At 42.9% G+C, this 19,618-nt stretch overlaps 1 protein-coding gene across 5 annotated transcripts in view; it reads right to left on the reverse strand.

Annotated features, from left to right (window-relative positions):
• fhod3a (formin homology 2 domain containing 3a) overlaps positions 1–17,866 on the reverse strand; it is a 64,018-nt gene extending 46,152 nt beyond the window's left edge. For 4 of the 5 annotated variants that reach the window (XM_037093534.1, XM_037093533.1, XM_037093532.1 and 1 more), the window contains exons 1-3: positions 17,312–17,476; positions 11,298–11,407; positions 7,449–7,516 (exon numbers count right to left, since the gene is read on the reverse strand). In XM_037093534.1, the coding sequence (XP_036949429.1) occupies positions 7,449–7,516; positions 11,298–11,407; positions 17,312–17,476 (343 nt within the window). Of the gene's footprint in view, positions 1–7,448; positions 7,517–11,297; positions 11,408–17,311 lie in introns of all 5 variants that reach the window. The other variant, XM_037093531.1, reaches the window with a different exon arrangement.
• Between the last annotated feature and the right edge of the window lie 1,752 nt (positions 17,867–19,618).

Raw genomic sequence — 19,618 nt, forward strand, 5'->3', positions numbered from 1 at the left:
CCCAAAAGCCTTTAAGCAGAATAAAACTTTTCCAACATGTGTTAAGGGGCTTCGCCTGCTGTGAAGCATCTAATCTGCCAAAAATACAACAGAAGAGAAAGAAGGTTTTTTCTCGAGTTTCATTCATTTGTTCTGACTGTTACCACAATTTTCACGATGGGCCCACATCGTGTCCTGAAAACAATGTTTGTTGTTGAAGGGTTTAACATTGCCTTAATCTTTTGATCGCTGAGAAAAAATGTGTTTTTGTTTTGTTTATGTTTTGCTACTGCAACGTCCCTCGTGGAAGCAGTGTCACCCCATGTGAAGCTAACATGCACAGAAAGAATACATTTAAATAACATATGATAATGTATAATCCAAACAATCAAATTAAGTATCCACATTAACTGGGATATTAGGGTCCATGTAATGGCAGCTATTGTCACCGGTGTATTTGTCCACTGGCAATAGGAAAGGAATCAACTGACTTAATAAAACACATCTGAAAAACATGCGTATAAGCATTACAGTTGGTCTAAAAAAAAGGCTTGAAAGACAATCTGAAAGTGCTTCTGCAGTAGAAATGGAGAACAGCTGCAGGATAGATGCATCTTACAGGCGTTTCTACAGCAGCTACTGCTGTAAAGTTACTCCACCACAACCACCGCTCTACACCTCCATCCCTAATGCCTCATCAGCCCATCTCTCCATCTCCCACAGCAGTAACTAAGGCATGACTCATGTGGGCGCAATGCTCTCAGTCGCTCCTCAGGGTCTCAGCTGCTGGTGAGGGTAGAGGGGAAACTATTTGAGGGATTTTCTCGTTCCTTCTTTCTCTCTGTGAAACACAGATTTAAAAAACGCGAGGAGGGCGTCTCGTACTCTGAATGCATAACTGCTGATTTTTTTCTGAAAAGAAAATACGGACACATTAACATACACACATTTGCACATTTGAAATGATCACAGCTAAAAGACTGAGAGACAGATCTGAACTTGCCTTGAAAACTGTTCATGAGCATTGGTAAAATATCCTTTTTGACTCACACACGTGCACACAGAGAGATCATAAGACACGAATGTTTGAGCCAAAGCCACAGGTGTCGGTGAGAACAAAGAGTCGTGGACAGTGTGTGAAGCTGCGCAGGGTAAATATAGTTTTAGAGGCAGGCCAGGAAAAGAAAGAAATGCTGGCGCTAGACATGAGGAGAGCAGGGTGTTTGAATGAAACCAGTCGGGAGACCTGCAGGACAAATGGGGACAAACGGGACTAATAGAGGATGAAGGAGAAATTATGTGGGATTGAAAAGTAGTTAAAGCATGTTGGCTTAGGTTAGAAATAAGAGGGCAGAGTGTCCGCAAAGCCATAAACTGTCTGGAGTTTTACAACTGTACAGCCGCAGATGTCCAGTACCAATGCCCCCTCCCAGCTTCCCCATTACCCAGCATTATCTCCCTGTCACACCATGCCATTACCAGGCCTTATCTCCCACAGCGGGGGGGGATCCAACACAGTAAATCGCTGTTCGAAACAGCTGTAGTCATCTCGTTCTGCAGCATCTCAAGGCCAGACTGCTGTCACTACCACAGCACCCCCCATCGCTACAGCAACACTGAAGAGTGACTACAGCTTTATCATTCAGGACCACCATGTCAGTAAGCCCATATTTATGGGGATTTTGATTTGTGTAAGTCTCCCTGATGCAACCAAATCCTCAAAATATAGTACCAATACCACCCTGTGAATGCATTTAATTACAAGTACTCAAAACCTTACTTAAACAAAAGTACATGTCCTCAGCTAAATGTAAATGAAGGGGCACTATGTAGTTTTGGACAGATATTCAAACTCAGAATCTTTATATTCACAAAGTTAATGAGGTAATATTACAAACACAGAGATTTTAATTTGTTCCGTAACTGAATAAAAAAGCTGTTCTCAGAGAAAGAAAAGGTCCCCACTACACTGTTTGAAGCTAGAAAGGTGGCAGGGTCCGCCACATATAAAAAAAAAGTAAAACAGTATGAAATTGTGTATTCAGTTTGTTTATTATATAGTGGTATAACACCTACATTAGATGGAAATCATAAATACTTCAGTACAGTACTTCAGTATTGGTAAGGCTGCTCCACTGATGAGGACAAGCACATATGGTACAAGTGAATCACGTGGTAGAAAGGAAAGTTGGGATTAATAACCAGACAGAGACACAATCTTCTGTTTTATACATGCTGCAAATGTGTTATGTAACAGAACAACCAAAGAAAATCAAAGCAAGTCAACCTCGACTCCACCTCAACCTCCAGCCCCCGCCTGTCCCTCACAGTACTGCGGGGGGTGATTAGAGACGGATAATTGGGGCGCAGAAATCCAACAGTATAGAAGCCAATTTTTTTTTTTTTTTTTAAAAAAAGGGCCAAATTCCAGAGGTAAGTGCCAAGGGATTGAACAGACTCCAAAACACATGCAAGGTCTTTTGTTCTGCACTCCAGCTCTTTTGTTTCACCTGCTGTACCACTCATTACAGGGAGCTTTACCTGTCAGATAGCATAGCCTCTCTATCACTTAAACTGTATTTAATTACTGCATATCCTTTCACTTGAGGAGAGGCTGGGAAATGAGACCACATGGGAAACAAAAGCTCTGGGATTCTGAAAACACTCTGGTAAGTCATGTGCAAGTTTAACAGTTTATAAATGTGAAGGTTATAGTTTTTTTGCTCAGCCAGTGTGAGTTCATACTATATGTGGTTTAACCGTCCATCTTAAAAGTGCTTCTGACTTCATCTTTCAGTTCATTTATTTGCATACGAGACAGCCCTACAAAAAATATTCATAAGCAGCTGTATTTTGTATTGCATGTATCTAAATTAACAATAGTTATATGACAACTTATGCAATTCTGACTTTTGGTTTGCAACCTTTAGCTAATAATGCTTTACTTTCATAGCATCGTTTTGGCCATAGCAGGCAGCTAGAAAAACGTTCCACATGCTATCTGCCTAGCATCAAAAAGCAGACGGACAAATTTAGCAGCTATCTGTTGAACACAGTGTAGCATGTGCATTAAAGGCACAGATATCAAAATGGCTCAATCCCCGCCAGAAAGAAATGTATCGGCTCAGTTGCATTCGTATCATTTGCAACTAGATTAGCGTTCCGGTACCTCGCACGTTCAGCATGTAGTTTGCTAGGTTGATGTTTCCCATAGCAATCAGGATTTTGAGAACCGTAACATGCAGGTAAGCAGAGGATGCAACTTAAAAAAGGCAGCCAGTGGCAGGCTTATACCCGCAGTCTAAATCCGTTGAGTCTGACCCCAGATTACAAAACCACATAATGAGAAATTAACTATCTAAAGGACAATTGTTTTGACACCCTCATACAGTGGGATGGAAAATTCCTCCAGGTACAAGCAGAACTGTCTACTGTTCCATTAGAGTGCAGTTAGCACACTTTTAGACAAAATGGACAGTTGTGCAACAAAATATACGTTCCTATCAGTCCTTGTACTATCTTTCACCATTACTCTCCACTATTATCCTCTTTCAACCCTATTCCCCTCTCTTCATGTGACTCTCACATTTAGTGAGTTGAGGTTCAGTGCTGTGCTGCCTTCCTCACATGTTTCTGTGCTGTCAACACTTTCTAAAGATAACACCTCCACTTCACGCCCACCCCTGAACCACCTCACTCCACCAGTCAGCTACAGTCCACAACAACTCTGCTGCAACGGAAACGGCTAAAATTAACCCTTAAACAAGGGGTTCTGATTGGCAGTCTGATGGGACTGCAGACCACAGGGTCCACCACCGAGGGGAAGGGAGGAAGCAAAGGTGAGAGGGCACTAAATGACAGAGAGATATAGAGCTAGATGGGAGAAATGATGAGGCCAAGACACTCAGGTCACCTTCCCTACATGAAAAAAAAGATACATTCCTGTAAAATTGACCCCAATCTCCTGGTGGGAGCCACGCAGTGAGTGCTGTGAAGACCTGGATCATTAAAGTGCCACAAAGGCACCCACAGAGTAGTGCTTACAGCAGCAGCGTTGCAGTTACAGTTTTGCTGACCATGCCAATGTGCCCTCCTTTTCATATACAACAGAAAAACTCATTAACTCTCACACATTATCACACCCTCACTCACACACACATGCATCACAGAGCATCCTTAATCCGGAGTTGGCGAGCTTGAGTGTAATTCAATCTTCCCATTAGCAGAGGTGCCAAGAAATGCCAAGAAGAGCTGCGTTTCACATAGTTAGAGTCGTTTGTTCGACCTTGTGGCCCTGAAAGAAGATCAATGAGCGACTGAAGGAGGTCGCAAACCCTACGATCTGCCTGATATTTGACCTTAATACAATCAAATCCTGATCCTTGTCAATCAAAACTGAAACCGACGAAGCCAGTAAGATTAGGAAACTGTAAGGAATTGATCCTTTCCTGCATTTCAATCACATAAACCAAATACTTCTCAGGCTTGGCACAGTCGGCGATCCATGCATTCAATTCAGTCCCATGACAACCAAATCCTGCTGTACTGGCCAACTAATTGTAAGTTGCAGATACTTGATTTCACAAGCGGTTTGTACCCTTGATTGTGACAGACTTTTCATTTAGTTGAGTAGTATGCTGACCACTATTCAGGCGATTTGAAGGTCAAGGCCTCGCCGGATTAGAGAGCGTTAAACGAGCAGATGAGTGGAAAGCTGAACCGACTCATTGAAACATCTCTGAGAGGGGGTTGGAAAATGGTCAGTAGACCTCTAAAGCGAATGGATCACTCTTTCGCTCACGCTATCTGATTATACTGTACGTCTGTATAATGCAGCAGAATTACAAAGTGCCACTCCAGTTGGGATCCGGTCGCTGCCCAGCATCTGTGCCATGCTGGATGAAATCGGGATTTGCGGTCAATGTACTCAGCAAGCTCTGTCATCAAGCTGTGGCACTGGGCAAAATTAAAGTTTCCCCTCGAGCCCTTCAAAAGGAAATGCATCTCATATGGCAATGATGCAGCCTTTTTTTAATAAAAAAGTTCAGTTTTTTTTTTAATTATGCTGCATGAGACATGCAAATATAGACCGATAACCAGTTTCCTTCAAAGCAAGATGAGCCATGGGAAAACCCCTTATAAGGGTCTGTCTGTGTGTGTGTGTGTGTGTGTGTGTGTGTGTGTGTGTGTGTGTGTGTGTGTGTGTGTGTGTGTGTGTGTGTGTGTGTGTGTGTATTAGTGTGAGCGAAGGATTCATCTTACACTACTTCACACTATGTTCACTCAGGCATAGGATGCGTAGGATGTGTGTATACGCTATATGCTATTTACAGCATCTGAAGAAAATATCTCGTCACGTGAATGATAGTAGTCATTGTCAACTGTTATATGCTAATTAAAGGGTAACGCCACCAATTTTGAACATTAAAGTGCCTTTACAGGTCACGGGGACTTTTACTGACAGAAAGTATTACTTAGCCTTTTGTGTCCCAGAGGAAGCTGCTTATAATCTGATCAGTTTCCTCACATGATGTCACTCAATGGTTATGTTGCACTGTGTGTAATGTAGGCAACACGGTTTTAAATACACTCCTGTAACACTGTTGGGCTTATTATGGACAGTTATGAACCATTCCACACATTCCTTTTTCCTTCTCAAAAAAGCACCTACATTACCAACAATGCAACTTAGACAATGAGTGAAATCACTTGAGCGTATATACCAGATTACATGCAGCTTCCTCTGGGGCTTGTTATACAACTTTTACTTTCATTATTCAGTTTTACTCCACAAGTCCTTTGAGAATACTTAAATATGTAAAATTGGTAGCGTTACCCATTAACTCATCTTTTCATGTTATTACTGCACTGTAAAAATGTACATTATTTCACATTAGCAAAGAAGACATCATAAATTGAGAAGCTGTTTATTTTTGTGTGCACGTTTTCTCTCCTTAACACCGCTACTCCCCCTCCGAGTGACCCTTCACCTCATCACGTTCTCAACCAATCGGAGGCACTTATTCTAGGATCCAGATTTAGCGCCGCTATCACTGGCATGGAGAATGCTAGCCATGCAGACACAGGCACAGGGGAAAGGAGTGAGGAGCATGGACCCAGAGGAAGGAGGGTAAGAGAGAGTGAGGTGATTATAATGGGTGTGCAGAGACTGAGCTGCAGACAGAGAGGGGCTGGTAAAGACCCTCGTGAGACACCGAACACAGAAAGAAGAGAGAAGAGTACATAGCTTGTCATGTGACTGGCCAGCTGACCAGCTTACATTAGCGATCTTAGTAGATCTGTTTTTCTGGATCGCTGACATATACATACTGTACATTATGCGATAAGTCAGCAGGCACCATCTCTCTCTAGATGCTAATACAAACATACAAAACTACATTTGTCATGAAAATACTATCATCTCTACGTGGTTAATAAAAGAATGTATGACTATGTTTCGTTTTTCTTATTAACTCCACCTCCAAGTGTTTCTTGCACAGAATAGCTGTTTACTTTCTCCAGAATCATTAATATGCCTGCGGGGGCCGCCCAAGTTAAGCATATGTGTGGGAAACACTGTTGTGCATTGGTTGGTTGGTTGGTTTCTCAGCAGGATTACGTAAAAAAACTGCTGAATAGATTTCCATGAAACTTGGATGGAAGATCCAGTCCAGAATAGACCCCAGCAAAGGCCCTTTCTATCATTGTGAAGTAGGGCATTTTTTTGAAATGTTCGTTTATTTCTCAGGGAATGTGGCATAAATGAGTATACATGATATGAAAATATTCCTCAACAAAATGGAGATTGTGATTCCATCAACATCGTGTTGTTGTCCTTGTGGTTGGCTGTTACAGATCTGGTGATCTCAAATTATGGTTAAGCAATTATGGGTGGTTACAAGTGATACAAATACTGGATTAGTCTTGACTGAATTAAAGGGGACTGCTGGGCCTCGGAGGAGTTTGTTTTTATCGAACATGATTAGTGATGGGTGTTGGGAGGCTGTCTATGGCTGAAATGGTTCTCAAAACAATTCTGCTGCATCAGCTAAGTTATGTTGGAGGTTCAAGGTCACTTTTGGGTTGTGAGAGCCAAAGATCTACTCCGCACGTATGAATATAAATCTCTCACTCAGATCCCTTTCCTCTGTTCTTTCATTGCAACTTACTGTTCTTAGTCTTTCCCCAGCCTCTCACCTTCAGCCATGCTATCCCCCCTCTCCTCTTCACCTCTTCATCAATATAGACTGAGAACAGTCAAGGGCATCACACTGGGAAGACTTGACACTGGGAAGACTTCCACCTACAAGTTGTACCCGTTTCTGAGTGGGAGGTCTCAGGTCTGACTTCAGCATCTACCACATGTAAACCAGCAGTACCATGTGTTGTTAGGCTTCCTGGTGTGTCTGACGGTCCGTGTGTGTGTGTCATGTTAACCACATGCTTAATCATGTCACTCAGCAACTCACCGATGCAGGCGTGTACGCGGACAGTCAGCTGGGTCCGTAGAATAACGCTGTGCTTCTTCCCTCTGGACCTGACAAAGAAAGAAGCAGGCGGAGTTATTATTGATTCAGTAATATCATTATTAAAGCAACAGAGTGTATTGTGTAGTTGATGGACACTAACTATGGAATCAAGTGTAATTTTCTTGGCGCTGGTGAACACTATAGAACACCCTTCAACGATGTGCATAGATCTCTCCCGACTGGCTGCTGCTTTAAAGCCAGAAAACACTTTTGGCACTTTACAGCAAAGCATTATTGCAGCATTCTCCTAAACAACTCAAGTGGATGGAGACTACAATTTAAAAAACAATTTAAAATACTCCATACAGCTTGTACAGTGTGATCCAAGCCACAAGAATGCAGCAACGCTGTTTTGCTGTGAAGCTCCATAAAATGTTTTGCGGATTATGAAACTTTACCCAAATATCTATCAGCATGGGGGTGTGTAGATAATGACTAAATATTGATTTTTTTTTTTCTTATCCTTTTAGAAAAATAAATGTTAATAGTATGAAGAAATAATAGACTTAACACAAACAATGGGGTGAAGACTTGTTATGATGGAATGGGAGGAATGGTGGAGACAAACAGTAACCTGCACTGAATTTGAGCCCCCATACTGATACACATCTGAGGACAGACATGCAGGAGCAGACACAACACACAAACACATCCACGTACTATTCGTGCCATCCTGAGCGGACACTGATATCCAGCATATTTCCAGAAGGAAAACAAATGAGCACAATGAATTATGATGGTAAACGCTTTCGTAACTTGCTATCCTCCAATCTGTAGGAGCTAATCACCGTCTTCCATCGCTGACATGCTGATGGCGTCCAATCCAAGCAGGGAAAGCACCACTGCGATAACACACACTGCTGCAATACACCCATCACGCATAACATGCAGCGAGGATAACACACACCCAAACAACAGCCCAGCTGGCCTCTTATCCTTTTGCTAAGCTGCATTATCAGCTTTGGTCGGAAATAGAGCAAAATGTTAACACGATCTGTCGAGATGCCGATAAAAACTCTTCTTGCAATTAAGTTTCTAGTAACTATCTCTACCTCGCTGATAATGCCTGAAAATGACATTCACATCACAGTCTCTGAGGCCAGTGGAAAGACAGTTAGACTCCAGATGCAATAACAGGATGTTAGAGTAAATGAAGACTTATACTGCATATCATTTATAACAATGAGGATAAAAAGGGATGTTTTGGGGTTAGAAGCTAGTTAGATGGATAACAAGCGGGTATTTAAAACAAATGGTGTCTCTTTTAAACATTATAATAGTTCCTGTCCATGCATCTACACCACAAGTATGTGTAATATTATCATTTCACAATCTAAACATGTATTCAACAATAAAAAAACAAAAACAAAAACAGGCTACTCTGCTCTGAGCCGTCCTCGTCACCGGAGGACCTTGTTTACTGTCCACTGTGGTGAGCAGCGTCCTGCCACAGCTGGAGTCACGACACATTTTTCAAGCGTGGGAACACAAATTCCGGGTGAAAATCACTTTACATCAGTGCGGTGGAGAATTTTTTTTGAGTGAAAGGAATTCTTCAGTTTTCCGGGTTGTGAAAAGTAGAAAAATAATCTGTGCTTTTATACTTTCTCATGTTGCATGTGCACAGTATCCATGAGCCAGGCACCATGATACGGGCAGGGCAAAATTAAATAAATGCATGAGACAAACAGCTATAAATAAAGCAGAGTACCATCACTATGCTTTATAAGATGTTGCAACAGCTGTCAGAATCTGCCTGACTTTGCAGCGCACGTGAAATATGTGGTGAGAGGCTGAGATATTGAGTGTGAATAGTTTATTCATTTTTGACACTGTATAAATAGCGAGGGAGGACAAGTAAGGCTTACTCGGAGGAATTCATCCGCAACCTTTGTGATGTTTTGCCAAGAAAGGGTCAAACCCAACCCAGTGTGTGATTCATTCCCTACTGTCAGTACAGTACGACCTCGGGAGGCTGACAGACAGGCTTCTCAACTCTAACCAGTTCCCCAAGATCTCAAACACACACACACACACACACACACCACCATTCACCTGTCCATCACCTGTCACTTAGCTTGCTGGATGCAAAATGATGAACACACACACACACACACACAGACAAACAAATAAACGTACACATGGAAACAAGCACACACAAACAGACACAGAGAACAACACCGCTCTGTTGGACTGCCGTCACTTATCACGCTGCGGCCCCCCAGACTCCAAACAGATCAACATACCACAACTCTCAAACACAAACACACTGTTGCACACTTACATTTGCAGCCGGTTAACAGCTGGGACCTCAGTGTGTTACTCAGAGCTCTACGCGACAATCTTTATTGTCACCCACATTTGAAGGCAACAGCTGAGAACAAAGTGTGTTTCTAAAGTCGTGCCTTAACACAGCTAACTGTATTGTTAGGTATTTTGGCTGGCTTGCCTGCTAGTTAATGTTAACGTTACATAAAGGACACAAAAAAGAAGCCTTACATACAAGCTAACTGCACTAATTAGCTAGAGTAAGTTTAGCTATTATTATATCTAATTAGCTTGGTGACAAGTTAATGTTACATACAGGAAACAATAAAGAAACTGTTCATGCGAGCTAACTGTGCTAACTAGCTATAGCAAGGATAGATAGACACAGCACTAATGAGGAGACAAATATCAACAGAAACTGAATTTACACAACAGTTAGATAACTATAACTTAGTTGTAGTTACAACTAAGAAAAATATAACTATAATTCTGGAAACATTTAGTCTGCGTTATGTGTTTTTTTAATATTTGTTTTCAGTAAGTTACTGTAGCTATAACTCCTCAGTCTGGACTTGTAGCATATCTTTCGCAAATGGTTCCCTTGTTGACTTTTAGTGCCTCATTGTAGCCAATATGTTCGGCTAAAATAACTTTCAGGGTCACTTTCAGTTATGGCAGATCCAGGCTCAGTTTACTGTCATACACAAACACAGTCTACTGACATATATTAACATATGATGACTACTCAGGCAGATATGTTATAATTTATTTTACATTTTTCATTTTTAGACGTTTTTAGAATTATTCCAAAGAGCCGAATTATAATAAAACACACTACGGTATGCAACCCTGATGTGCTATTTCACACAGAAAATACACAATATTTATTAAGTGCGGATATTGTTCAGACCATCAGAAGAAAAGGTGTGACAGGATACAGCTGGTTTACTGCCTTTGTCTGGGGTAAATCTTTAGCTCATTGTGGCAGCTCTCCATTTTCCACGTGCCGGTGTGTCTCTTTTTGAGACACTAAGAGAAGTGGAAAATGGAGATTTAAGCGACTGAAAATACTTCGCAACAGTGCTGTTACAGAGAGTTGACAGGTTTGCGAACTGTGAAATTTTGTCACAAAGAAGATCAGAATATCAATTATGGTAAAAACACAGTGAGAGACGAGCTGTAGCTGTGGAAGGAAGGGGCACATCTGTCCCGCTTTCCAGAGTGCTTCATACTTTCCGTGAACTTGTGCTTCCAAGAAATCCAGCAGCTTGTGATTCTTCCCATTTTTATAAGAATGGAGAAACTCGGAAATTATATGTGTGTGTGTGTGTGTGTGTGTGTGTGTGTGTGTGTGTGTGTGTGTGTGTGTGTGTGTGAGACAGAGACAGAGAGAGAGAAAAAGAGAGAGTGAAGGGGCAAAGAGTCTCATTACTTTGCCTCAAATGGTCAAAGTTGTTTTGAAAGTGAGGAGTGAGTGCGCATCAGTCTGTTTCTGAGGGTATTTTCGTGAATCAGTCTCACCCCGTGTCATCCTGCTGAAAACCCTCCAGCTCGTCCCTTTGCTCAGCCAGGGAGGACTCCAGATCCAGATAGGTGCCATTGTGGGAGAGCTGCAGCGTACAGTCATCAAGCTATAAGAAATAATAAAAAATCATATTAATACAAGTGTCTTATATTGAAACTTATATCGTGTTTAACTGAATTAAACAAAACTAAAGTGGCAACAACTAAAGCAAAAGAGGATTCCGACTTCAAATTGGCATTTGTACCTAAATTAGGGATGGAAAATGTGATGTGTAGCATGTGAATTTTCCCTGGCCAGACCGTGATGTGCGTACATGAACCACCCGCAGGAATGACATTGGTCTCCGGGCTCGCTATTTTTTTATACTCCCTCACCATGCCCCCGCATGTGTTTCACACCCTTTTTTTTTAAACAATTTGAGCCCGTAAAATAAAGCCAGTTTACGGGGGGAAAGGATCTGAGCACGAGTGTGTACAGTGATCCGTGAAAAGTGAGAGAGCCATATGCGGCGTGGCTCTGCTTTTGGCATTACAAAGCTGTTAAGGGAATTAACTAGTAGAGACGTAGCAATAAAGTCTGCAGAACATGAAACCAGAACCAGAGGGTAACACGGAGAGTGAAAAAGAGAGATTTTAGTGCATTTAAATAGCAGCTGTGAGGAAAAATGACACCTAGATATTGTTTTAATCTTATTCAGTGTGAAGCTACAGTGCATTTTCCCTTTGTACAGTTACTTAAGAAGCAATTACAATCATTCCCACATACGTAATTTACATGACAGCGTGCTTTCTGGCTTTCACAGATCAATCCTGAGCCGATGCCATCTGCAATTGCATGTTCTAAGGTAGCACCTACGTCAGAATTGACCCACTCCGCTGTGCAATGAGAAACCCTGCTGAGTTTAGAACCAGGTGCAGAGTAATTTATCTGCACAGCCCTGCTGGCATTGATGTTTATGAGTACAGTCACAAGTTGACAGCAGGTGCAAGCGGCCATCGCAGCTACAACTCGTCAAAGCTCACATATATTCGTGCGTTATTGTTCCAGTCAGCTCGGAGCTTTGCACCTTATTGTCAACGCTTGCGTATGAATAGGTGAATGAGATCAGAGTCATGGGTTGATTTAGTATTTAGCACCTCAATGTCACTGATAGGCCTAACCTAGCCCGGCCTCTGGTGCCCAGCCAAACGCCCCCCTGACTGTGTGGTCGGGCTGCATGACGACGCTCTCTGACGAGCAGAGACCGCAGATCACAAGACCCGCTGCTGCTGCTCTCTGTCTGTCCCTCCTTCTCACTCGGACACAGAGAAAGAGACAGACTGTCGGATGGACTCACAGCATAAATATAACCGTGCTATATTTACTCTGCACCGGGGCAGCATGCACACGGGAGCTCATGGATGGGTGTGTCCACAAGGGGCTGGGTGTTAAAGGGGGGTGGTGGGCAAGGCCAAGGCCATAGGGTTGCAAGGAGAAGCTGCCAGTCTTCCATGTTGCAATGAAACTTTGCAGCGTAATGCTAACTTATCATTGAAGACATCTGAAAGCTCAGGGCAAGGAATAATGCACCGCAAGAAATCGGGGTGACTGTGGGTCCTGCTCCAGTTTCCGCCCACCCCCTCACCACAACAATTAATCCATCTGTGTCAAACAGTTAATCCGCAAAGCAAAGCACACAGTTACCAGACACAACACTTGAAATATAGGTTAATTAAAATTCCAATTAAAATGTGTCAGAGCTGTATATTTCCAGGTAGACAACCATGAAAAGAAGAAGGAAGAGGAGAAAATGATCTTGCAGAGGCTGAGCTAAAAGTAAGTGGGCCTCGAGTGGACCTTTCAGTAAGCTAAAAGCTAAGTCTGGCATTGCAGCATGCTCACAGTGAAAATACCAACATGCTGATGTTAAGTAGGTGTAATGTTTACAAAATTCACCAACTTGGCTTTGCCTGTTAGCACGCTAACTTTGCTAATTAGCACTCAGGCTGAATATAATGTTATTATAACATGTTAGCATGCTAAATTCTGTAGAGATCCTCGCACAGACATCTGTGAAACAATGTCAAAACAATTATTTCTTCGACAAACAAACTTTGCAAACTTTCTGTGCCAATTCAGTAGTTGATGTGATATTTCAGTTATGAACAGACCACAGGACAAACAACTGCTGCTGTCCACAGAGCCTGCTCCGACCACTGCCATGGCTCAAAATGAGGGCTGGGCGATGACGCCTTGAATTAATATTGCAATACTTTGGGCTATTCTGTGATACATATACCGGGATAATTTGAAATCCAACTGGGCAACAAAATCAACACAATGAGATTTCTGATAAATAACCATCAGTATTGTGGATATAATGACTGAGTGGATAAAAGCAAGTACTATGACAAGAAGAACAGTCTAGTAAGTCCAGAAAATGACATACAGGAAAAGACAACTCACAATATCACAATATTAAAATGTCCAGAATTTAAGAGGATATATACTCTGATATGACAACTATGATATGATATTTTATATTTTTTCCTGCCCCTCAAAAAAAATAAATAAATAAATCAACTGATCAATAAGAAAACTATTATTTCACCAGGAATTGAACCCAGTGCCAGTGTTATTCACACGTTTCATGCCAGTGCAACATGTGAGATTTGGTAAATCTCAGATTGAGGTTTGACTAAGTAGGAGGGGGGTGAGACAGTGGAGGGCTGAGGGGTTAATCATGTCTTGTCCCACTGCCCCGGTTTTTATGTCATTCTTGTGCCTAATCTGTCGGCATTATTCAGCATTTTTTTTCTGTATTCCACTCCAACATCACAGAGGCTTTTTTAAATGCCCTGTTCTATTCAACACCACCTCCAGCTCGGGCTTCCAGCTTTCTTCAGCTGCTCCGTTTTATCTACACACATTACTCAATCATACAAATACTGCTCGGGCAGGGAGAAGTGAGCCCTGGGCTGCCGCTGTAACACAACACGTTAACAGCTCACCCTCCAAAGGGTGTCTCTTTCCTAAAACACTTCGTTTGGGTAATAGTAGTAATAACATAACAAAACACATCATGCTGATGGAGCCGGCAGAGAAGCTGCTCCAGACGGAACCACAAGTTCTTCACACTCAAGACTCCGGGACGGGCCAGGGAAACACTTAGTGGCTAGTATACTTTACACTCATCACACTTTACACAATCAAATTCTCCCCGAAGAGCTGAGCAAAGGGGGGAAAAAAATGTGGGGAGTAATTACTTCCACGTTAAAACAACACCGAGCCTGCTGGCGATCACGGTGGGTCGACAGTTAACAAAGCTCTTACGTAAGTTAGACGACGAGTCTTTAAGAACTTTTTTGGTGTCGGAGTCAGTGCCACAGAGGACCAGGCTCTTTGAAGAGCGTGGAGGAGGGTGTGCTCTACACGACTATTAAATCTCCCAGTGGTGCTTTAATGGCAGCCCTTCGGTAATGAAATAAAAGTTGAGCTGTGAAGTCTGGGCTTTGTTGTTTCTGAGGGGAAAGAGAGTTTTTCACTGCAGGACTGTCGCTGTTTGACTGACGGGGAGGCTTCTGCACTGGGTTGGACATCTATGTGTCATGGAAGCAACATTATGTAACTTTTTACATTAAAGGGGCACTGCGTGAGTTTTAGAGAAGTAATTCAAACTCAGACTTCTAATATTTACCATATTAATGAGGTAATGGTACAAATTCAGATATATTTATTGTTTCCTTAAGTGAATACACAAGCTGTTCTCAGAGGAATGTAAGGTCCCCAGGACACTGTTTGAAGCTGGAAGGATGGTGGCAGGGTCCGCCACATATAAACAAAGTAAAACAGTATGAAATTGTGTTGTTCTTTAAGGTCAGTTTGTGTATTCAGTTTATTCAGTCAAAGGAACGGAGAGAGTTTTTTTTTTTTTTTTTTGTCTAGGCGTAAAAAAATCATCCAATGAAGATTAATGTCCAATGTGCAATTTCTACATAGTGTTGCTTTAAAAGTGCACTATGTATGAATATTCGTTTAAAAAATCAGTAGGATTTTGAAATCATGTTCTTGTCAAAAAAGTATCAGTCAGTATAGATTATCTACTGACGTTAGCATGCTAACCAGCAAACCACGACCCATCCTTTCTCTTCTAGAGATCCCACCCTGAGTTTCCAGTCAGGGCCGCTAGCTGCATAGCTAACTGAGCTAACTACCAACTAGAGAAAGTGATGATTTCTTCTGTGAGGCTGAAAAAATAAAAGAAACTTCTTTGTGCAGCAGTTTGGATAAAAAGGACACACACACACACACAAATGGTTAGGCTAACTTGCCAGGGCTAAATCAGGGCATCACTGGTTTATGTGTCTGTCTGTGTGTTTGTTTGTGTGTGTGTGTGTGTGTGTGTGTGTGTGTGTGTGTGTGTGTGTGTGTTTTGTGTTTGAGTGTACGAGCTGGTGCACGGTCAGAGAGGTGGACGAGGAGCTGGAGGAAGAGGTCAGGAAAACCGCGGCAGCCAAAGTGAGGAGAACAAAGTGTCGCAGGGATCCAGGGCCCGGCCACAGGAATTCTGGGACAAGTGACCTATACTTTAAATGCAGCCCAGCCAGCAATACACAGAGGTCCGCCATCACAGCATAATAATACAGTAGGGCTTTTTTCTTTAGAGACGAGCACAGAAGGTTAGGACAAAACGAGACAAAGGAAGACTCAGCAAAGTGTCAAACTCCTGCTAGTTTTAACATTTTCCAACAGCTTTTCAAGGCGCCAACTTTCAGAGCTGGACGGTCTGACGGGGCCAATTTGCACCAGTTCAGTTCCATCCCTATAATCTAAGCCCAAATATCCAGTTGCCATTGCGCACAGTCTTCCTCCTGATGCGAACGAAATTGCAAACACCAACGCATGCTGTGCCATCTGCCCGTGTATAGGTTGTAATCATAAGCTTTTCTGTGCTGCGGGCCATTTTTCATTTGTTTTGTGGCTTTTAAAGACGGGGCAGCGAAAGATCTACTCGGTCTGGAAAACCGCTCTGCTGTTCAACGCTGGTTGGCTGTCGTGTGCCAGCAGTGGAACGCTCCCCGTCTCTCTCTTTTCGCTTCTCACTTCCATTTCAGCTTGATGCTTCATACATCCATACAAAACAGAGGCACAGGACTAAGGTCACACAGTATCTGCTCCACTCGTATGGCCTCCGTGGGTGTGTTTGTGTGACTCAAGCTTGTCAGTGAGGAATGTGTTGATGTGTTTTATATTCTGGGTTTGCTTTAAATACTGAAATTTGCTCAGAATGGACACTTTGCCCCCCCCCCCCATCGTAATCTGACACTTGACACTTGATCAGCTCTGATTCAGGGCTCTTTGCTGGGAGCTTCATGACTGGCACTCGTAGCTGAATGAGGCAACTCAGGATATATCCAGTTGCACTCATGCCTTACCACACCTGTCACTGTGACTTGCTAAGCAAAACACATGAGCAAATAAGAAAGGATTCGCTTTAAGAAGGGGGTGTATTTCTCATCTCTCTCTCCCGTTCCACAGAGAGGTCAGAAATGAGGAGCATGCTCCGAGGTTTCTGTGAGATAACACAGCATCTCTCTGCAAATGTGCACAAACGTGGGTTTAAATGGGGATATTTCAAGTGAGACCTGTGTTTAATGTTGCCGTGGCCTTTGAGGCAAACATTTGCAACCTCTGTCAGCCCTCCGGCTGGAGAGCCAATCAGTTGTGCTTGCATGGGTTCTCAAAATAGCCTCTGAATGGTGGGGATGGAAGTTTATTTGCAGTAGGCTTGAAATGAAAAACAGTCTTAAAAGTGGCAAAAACAAACCCGGTGCAGCCCTGATTTAAAGCTGTTTATCCAAAATGAGAGCAGTTCTGTTAGGATTGTCAATTCTTGGAGTTTTTTAGTGATCTTATCATGCTTTATGGTGGAATATAACACTCACAAATTCCCATATTCGCCCATTTATCACATACTTCCACATGTTCATATAAGTTAAGTGTAGGAGGAGTTGCTCAGTGGTCATCTTACCTTGTGTGGGGCTTTGAGGAGCCGGTGGACGCCTGCTAACTGGTTGATGAGGGGGATATCTTCTCTGAAGGTGTACAGCGGGGGTCTCGTCGGTTCTGGGAAATTGGTGCTGTTGAACGGATCGGTGTCGTCTAAGAACTGAACCCTGCAGACAAACGTGGCCATGGTGCCTCCATGCAAGTGGCTCCTCTGAGGGGGCAGCCCGGTTCAGTGAGAGCCGTCGCAGCTCTGCCTGTGGCCGCTGAGCTGAGCGCTCCTCTCCTGGTAACGACAAACAAACCCGGGTCGCCAAGCGCGTCCTGTGCGCAGCAGCAGCCGGTCCTCCCGCAGGACGCACACCGGCGGGCAGAGTGAAGGAGGGAGAGGGGAGGGTCAATGGAAGCCGGAGAGGTGGCACACAGGACAGGCTTCTCGCTCTGGCTGTGCTCGCCCTGATGCCGCGGTGTTATTCTCAGAGAGGCAGGTGGCCGGTGATAAAGGGGAGGCGGCGGGCGGACTCCAGCCTGCTGCTGGAGAGTGAAGGATCAGCTCAGCTCGGGACAGCCGGTCTGCTGTCTGTCTGTCTGTCTGTCTGAGTCCCAGTAAATCCACCCCCCTCACCCCCACCCTCCCATATCTATTTCCCCCTCTGCCTCATCTCTCCCTCCCCTCAGATCACTGTCCCCGGCTTACCACTGGCTGCCAATAGCAAAACGAACTGCGCTAATCCTAAACAAAAATATTTAGATAATATAAGCACATGAAGTAAAATAATAGCCTTGGATTCCATTTAGACATTAATTTCAGAAAGCTGTACATACACCATAAAGTAATCACAATAATGTTATCAAAATAACCTGAAAGTTATATCCATAAGGCTGTTAAATGAAAAGTCTAATGAATCAATGTGGTCATGTGTAATAAATAAGGTGTAAGTTTGGTGTAAAGTCACTACAGAGCACAACAGACACGCTGAGTCTTCATTAGAGCCACACAAGGATCATTACAATTTCCCTCGGGATGAATAAAGTATCTGTAGATCTACTGTTGAGAGTTTTGCTGCAAGCTGAAGCGCAAAACTGACCAATGGCGACCTCTGGTGGCCAAAGCACTTAAATGCAGGTTGAACTGTAATTCTGTTTCAATTCTACCAACTTGGACCAACTTAATGGGCTTTTTTTCCCCCTGCGAAATATTAAAATACTTGTCGTAGTAGTAATGTAGTAAACTGACTGCAGCAGAAACTGTCAGCTGTTGTGGGAACTTCTGTTTGGTTCCAGCTGTGGTAATAAAAACAAATTCATCCTGAGGTGACAAGATTATAATTTTGCGAGCACGAGACAAGAAAATATATGAATAAAAATAATTATAACTCAGGACATTTTCTGATCACGTGTTCAAATTTAAAGGGACAGTTCAACACATTTCCCCTCGTATCTGTAGTGCTTCTGATCCACATAGATTGCAAAACAGCTCATTTGAAAAAGCTCAACAGCAATGACTCTTTCCACTAATTATGACCCAGTTACTAAAGATAATCCACAGACCTTGTTGGGAACAGTTTCACGCAGACTACAAACTATATTTCTTTCTACCAAACCACAAACACCAACAATATTTCTGTGCAGAAGCAAGAGTGCATCTACTCCTCGATGAGCAGCTAGCTAACTTAGATAGTTTACATAATTTCTTTTTTTTTAAAAAACTCCAAAGCAACGTCTCTTTCCAGAAACTCATGACTATTGTACTTAAAACAATCAACTTTTTTTTCCCCCCCCTGCTGAACGACACAATCGAATCACGTCACAGAAAGACACAAGAATCCACTCATGGATGATGATCCACTCAGCCGAGCAGGACGCCTTTATTGTTACATCTCGCACTGTCACGAGTAGTTACACTTCTGTCTGCGCAGGCATATGTTGCCGGGGAGAGAAAGAACTATTTCATACATCAAACTGTTCACAACCAGGTCTGCTGATGAGTGCCATCCGGTTACATAATATTGGAGAGAGAGCAGAAATCTCCACGGCCAATATCTTTAAATCACAGCAACTTATGCCAAAACCATGTAGACGGATAAACAGCTCTGCAGGGAGGAGGACACATATGTATTTTTGATATTGGGGTGAACTGTACCTTTAAACACAGTGGCATATTATAAGAGTGAGCGCTCTTTAAATTTTCCTTTACTCTGACGTGCTGTCTAAGATTTTGCTCTTTGACTCGTGACTCATCCTCTAATCACAGGGTCGGCGGTTCGATCCCCAGCACCTCCCGTTGGTCAGGCCATTGTTTTGTGCAGTAACAAACGAGTGAAGTGCTTTA

The sequence above is a fragment of the Acanthopagrus latus genome, chromosome 3 (genome assembly GCF_904848185.1).
Source record: "Acanthopagrus latus isolate v.2019 chromosome 3, fAcaLat1.1, whole genome shotgun sequence".
In the NCBI taxonomy this organism is placed as follows: Eukaryota; Metazoa; Chordata; class Actinopteri; order Spariformes; family Sparidae; genus Acanthopagrus; species Acanthopagrus latus.